The following is a 5,200-nucleotide window of genomic DNA, read 5'->3' as shown; positions in this document are numbered from 1 at the left end:
TTTTTTTTTCTTATTGTGCACTCTCAGTTGGATCCAACTGGCACAGGAGGAGATTGCTCATCTATCTTTTTCTAGCAGAGCATCTGGTGGATTCAAACTTCATACCTTTGGGATTGCAGTGCAACTTCTTGCCACTCAGCCCCAGAGCTTCCTTGTTGGAAAATGGTTTTGATGCACGCTGGGATTTAACCTTTAGCAGGTCCAATTCATTAATTTTATCCTCTCCTGGTTGCATATTTTTGGCTGTATTTGTCAGCCTTTTTATACCACAAGCCAGGCCTTCTAAGCTTGGTCCTATCTACTTTGTCTCTGAATGATCTTTCTGGTTTCGGGCTTTACCCCAGGTCTCTGAGCTACCTTGAGTTGATTTGTGTGTGTGGTGAGAGATGTGCATCCTGCTTCAGCTTTCTGCAGGTAGTAGTCTAGTTTTGCCAGCAACATTTGTTGAAGAGGTTGTCATGTTTCCCCATTTGATAGAGTTTGTTCCCATGTCTAATATCAGTTCCCCATAGAGAGATGGATTAATTTCTGGGTTCTCCGCAATCTCCCTTATTAAGATCTGTTGCCTTGGAAACTAATTCACTAGCAGTGGGTTAAAGGACTCCTCTCTTCCTCTGTCCACTCAGTATGTGGACTTAAATATGTGCAATACCCTAGCACATCAGTTTGTTAGTTAATTATGGGACACAGTGTATCTTAGAAGTCACTGAGAACCCCATATTCATGGTTGCTCGTTCATTCAGTTCTGCCCTGTAAGGGGCATTTTTGATGTCTGAGAAATCTTTTTTGTTTTTGTCACATTTGAGAAAGAGAGTGTTCCTGGAATCTCAACCGTGGAGGCCAGTGACCTGCTTGGTGTCCTGAATGTCCAGGACAGCCCCATTCTAGAGAATGACTGGGAGTCAGATGTCAAGTATCAATGCTTAGAAACCCTGGCAAGGTGGTTCACTTTACTGACATCAGGGAAAGCTAACTTATTAGCCCCAGGCATACTCCAGTCATACAAAAAACCCCAACAAAATGGATGGCGAAGAGACTGAGATTGTTCACAGCTTCAGTTTGTTTGGCTCCACGGTTAACACTCTTGGCACCAGCAGCCAGGAAATCAAAACATGTATTGCGATGGGAAAGTCTGCTGTTAGGGACCTCTCTAAAGTACTCAGGAGCAACAGTGTCTCTCTGGAGACTAAGGTGCGCCTGATACAGGCCATGGTCTTTGCAATCACTTGTTATGCATCAGAGAGTTGGACAGTGACTAGGGAGGACAGAAGGAGAATTGATGCCTTTGAGCTGTGGTGCTGGAGAAGAGTACTGAATGTACCATGGACTGCCAAGAAAATAAACAGATTCATCCTAGAGAGGGTTAAACCAAACTGCTCCTTGGAGGCAAGGATTCTGGGGCTTCGTCTGACATACTTTGGGCATGTTGCAAGGAGGGACAGATCCTTGGAGAGGGACATCATGCTTGGGAGGGTGGAGGGTCGGCGCAAGAGGGGAAGACCCTCTATGAGATGGACTGAGTCAGTGACTGGGGTAATCGGGATGGGTGTGTCAGAGGCAGTGCGATTGGCACAGGACAGAGCAGGGTTTAGGGCTGTTGTACATAGGGTCACTATGAGTTGCAAATGACTCGACGGCACATAACAACAACAACAACAAAACCCATCAGACGTGCCAGCTTTGGCAGTACAAACTTGGTTTCTGAGCCTGTCTGCACTGTGTGTCTGTGGAATCATGCAGTAAGTCAGCTAGAACCCCCAATGCCTCAGTTTCTTCACCTGTAACATGAGGCCACTAAGTTCCTACCTCATAGGGTGGTTGTGAGGATTTGACAAGTGCATGTCCTTCTGCTCAGCAGAAGGGCTGGAATTTTACCACTGAGCCTGAGTGGGGTCAGGACAAGGCTGACATACCCATCAAGGTGATCAGATAGGGGCTTGTAGGGAGTCAGCCAGAGTGGAGCTGGTGGAAGGTAACAGGTGCAGGATTGATTTTCAGGAAGAACACTTGCAGAATTTGCTGTTGGGTGCATTGGAGCGTGATGAAGAATAAAGGATGACCACAGTGCATGGGCAGAGCCTTAGGGAATACTGGAAAGCCGGTTTCACAGGGGAGGCAATCAAGATGTGAGCTTTTTTTAAAAAAAAAAATTTATTATTTTTGTGTACCGTCAAATTGGATCTGACTGGCACAGGAGGAGACTGGCTCCCTTCTCCAGCAAAGCAACTGGTGGATTTGAACCCCGCATGTCTGGGATTGCAGTGCAGCTTCCTGCCACTAGGCCACCAAAGCTCCCTAAGACATGAGCTTTTAAGAGAGGTTAAGTGCGGGATGCCTGTTGGAAAGTCAAGTGGAGGATTCTCACAGGCAGCTCAGAATCTGGCAGGGCACTGAGGGATGTTTGGGAGTTGGCTTAGCACTGAGTGGGGACCTCTGAGGGTCACTGACAGAGCAGGGGTGTCAGGTTTGTGAGCCATCTCCATGGCATTCACGATGAGAAGGTGGCAGGGAAAAAACTGCAAAGGAGCCTGACAGGGAGCAGCAGCAAGGAAGGGAGAAAGCGAGGGGTGAGTGGTATCCTAAAGAGCTCAGTCGGCCTCCTAGGGGGGCAGTCTTAGTTGGTACTGGAGCCCAGGATTTGGGGACCAATGGCCCAGGTGTGCCCAATGGCATGTATTAATTAGCCTGGGCCTTCCTGTCAGGCTAGCCTGAGTGGCCCTGAGGGAGGACCTGGTTTGCAACCCCAAACTTCCAGCCATTCTCAGCAGAAAGCCAGGTGTCTGTCCCATCCCCATGCTGTAAACTCACCTTGTCGTTTTATCTCATTTCTTTCAGCAAATGGAAAGGATCCTGAAGAAAGCATCAAAGACGCACAAGCAGAGAGTGGAGGTGAGCCAAGACCTCATGTTACAGCGGATAGAAAGCAGGGCCAAGTGGGCCATGGAGTGTTAGGGGAGGGGTCCTAGGGTTCTCCAGAGAATCAGAACCAGCAAGACAGACAAATAGGGACTAGGATGAAAGGCTGGTGATCTGCTTGTGAAAAATCACTCCATGAAAGCAAGCCTATGGGTCACACAGTCCACAGCCAGTCATGGGGCTGGCAAAGAGCCAGGCATTGCTTTATTCCAAGTCTGGAGAGGACTCAGCCGCCGCTCACAACAAGATAAAGATATATGTATGCTTCCTTTCTCTCTCACACACACAAACACAGAGAAGGAGATTTCTTTTGATGAATTGTCTTGTGAAACTTAGGAGAGCTGACAGGTCCAAAATCTATATATAAGTCAGGAGACAAGCTGGAGACTCAGTCAAGTGTCCCAAAATTGACAGGTCTGGGAGAGGGGCATTTTGGCAGGATTCTCCCATGGGTTCTGTTCCGAAGGCCTTCAACTGCTTGGATCAGGCCCACCCACATTGTGGAAGGTGACCTGCTTAAAGCCTGCTGATTTAAATTCTTGTTAGCTGCTGTCCAGTTGAACATCAACTCCTGGACACCTCACCTATAATGAAATCAAACCTTCCTGGCCCTGGGCCATCCCCAGTAGTTGTGACCAGACTGTTTCCACACTTGGGTTTTTTCCCTTAGTTGATTTTCACAAGTAAAGGCTTAGCCTTTCTTCCACATCCATCTTAGTCTGGAAGCTCCTATGAAACCTGTTACGTATCACAGCAACACTTAAACCTCCACCAACAGATGAGCGGGGCTGTGCATGCAGTGCACTGACTGGGAACTGAACCTGAGTGTTTAGAATAGAAGGTGTGAATTCTACAACCAAACCAGCACAGATCATCTAGACCAGTATTTTGACCAAAGAGCTAGACACCATTGCCCAGTTAAGATGGCACAAAATTAACCATTCTTACCAGGAAATTAAAAGACAAATTGCATGGGGAAAGTCTGCTGTCAGAGACCTCTCCAAAGTCCTGGGGAGCAACGATGTCAGTCTGGAGACTTAAGTGTGCCTGATACAGGCCATGGTTTTTGCAATTATTTGCTATGCATCAGAGAGCTAGACAATGACTAGGAGTGATAGAAGGAGAGTTGATGCTTTGGTACTGGAGAAGAGTATTGAATATACCATGGATTAGTAGGAGAACGAACAAGTTCATCCTGGAGAAGGTGAAGCCAGGCTACTCTTTGGAGGCAAGGATTCTGAAGCTCCATCTGACATACTTTGGACATGTTGCAAGACAGGATCCGTCCTTGGAGAGGGACATCATGCTTGGGAGGGTAGAAAGACAGCACAGGAGAGGAAGACCCTCAAAATGGATTGATTGAGTCACTGGGGTAATGGGGATATGCGTGTTAGAGACACCATGATTGGCCAGGGATAGAGCAGAGTTTAGGGATGTTGTACATAGGGTCGCTATGAGTCACAGGTGACTCGATGGCACATAATAACAACAACAAGAGTCTTCCTGAGGCTACTCAAGGAGGATCCTGGGGTTCAGACATCTGTAGCACCTGGCAGAGTGGGTTTAAGGGGCGTGACGGGGGTTCCGGGAGGAGACAGGACGTAGATGTAGGGTGAGCAGGTCTGTGTGCCCTTCAAACCGTTTGCGGTTGAGCTGAACAGGTTTTTTTCCTTGACTTTCCTAGGACTTCAACAGGCACCTGGACACACTGACAGAGCATTATGACATCCCCAAAGTCAGCTGGACCAAGTAGCCTCCTGGCCCCTGGGCATGGTGTGGCCTCAAAGAGAAATGGAAGACAAAGTTGGAGGTTATGTCTGGTCCCTGTGGCATTTTCCAGAAATACTCTTATGCCCATGCCTTGGTGTTTTCTTCCGAGATAGTGCTTTTTTAAATTGGCTTTTCACCCTGGAACTTGTTTTCAGTAAAATTGCCCTTTTGCTCATTTCACTTATGGACTCTCAGTCACCCACAGAATAAACCTTTTTAGTGTGGACTGGGAAGCGTTGGACCTTTACCAGAGCTTATGATTGTTTCTGTGTACATGCCATGCAAGAGTATCTTTCTCTAAAATGCATTAAGCTTGAGGACAACAAGCTAGCTCTGGTGGTCCTCAGATAAAACTGACTCCAGAGAATAAGGAGCTAATCCTGGCATGGCCTAGCCTGTGAAGACCTCCGAGTGGGCTGCCCTTTTAAGTCCCCAGAGATTAGCGCTTAAGCTGTTCCATTCAGAACTAGGAGAAGCTGCTCACAGCCTTCCTGCCTGGGATGCAGAGAATGGA

At 47.6% G+C, this 5,200-nt stretch overlaps 1 protein-coding gene across 1 annotated transcript in view; it reads left to right on the top strand.

Moving 5' to 3' along the window:
• The window catches only part of FAM32A (family with sequence similarity 32, member A), a 7,852-nt gene extending 3,183 nt beyond the window's left edge, over positions 1 to 4,669 (top strand). The window contains exons 3-4 of the mRNA XM_006898284.1: positions 2,836 to 2,889; positions 4,601 to 4,669. Of these exons, the coding sequence (XP_006898346.1) occupies positions 2,836 to 2,889; positions 4,601 to 4,669 (123 nt within the window). The remainder of the gene's footprint in view (positions 1 to 2,835; positions 2,890 to 4,600) is intronic.
• Positions 4,670 to 5,200: the final 531 nt, after the last annotated feature.

Source organism: Elephantulus edwardii, unplaced genomic scaffold (genome assembly GCF_000299155.1).
Source record: "Elephantulus edwardii isolate Elephantulus edwardi_28Jun2011 unplaced genomic scaffold, EleEdw1.0 scaffold00226, whole genome shotgun sequence".
Taxonomy (NCBI): domain Eukaryota; kingdom Metazoa; phylum Chordata; class Mammalia; order Macroscelidea; family Macroscelididae; genus Elephantulus; species Elephantulus edwardii.
This window is presented reverse-complemented; position numbering and strand designations above follow the sequence as displayed.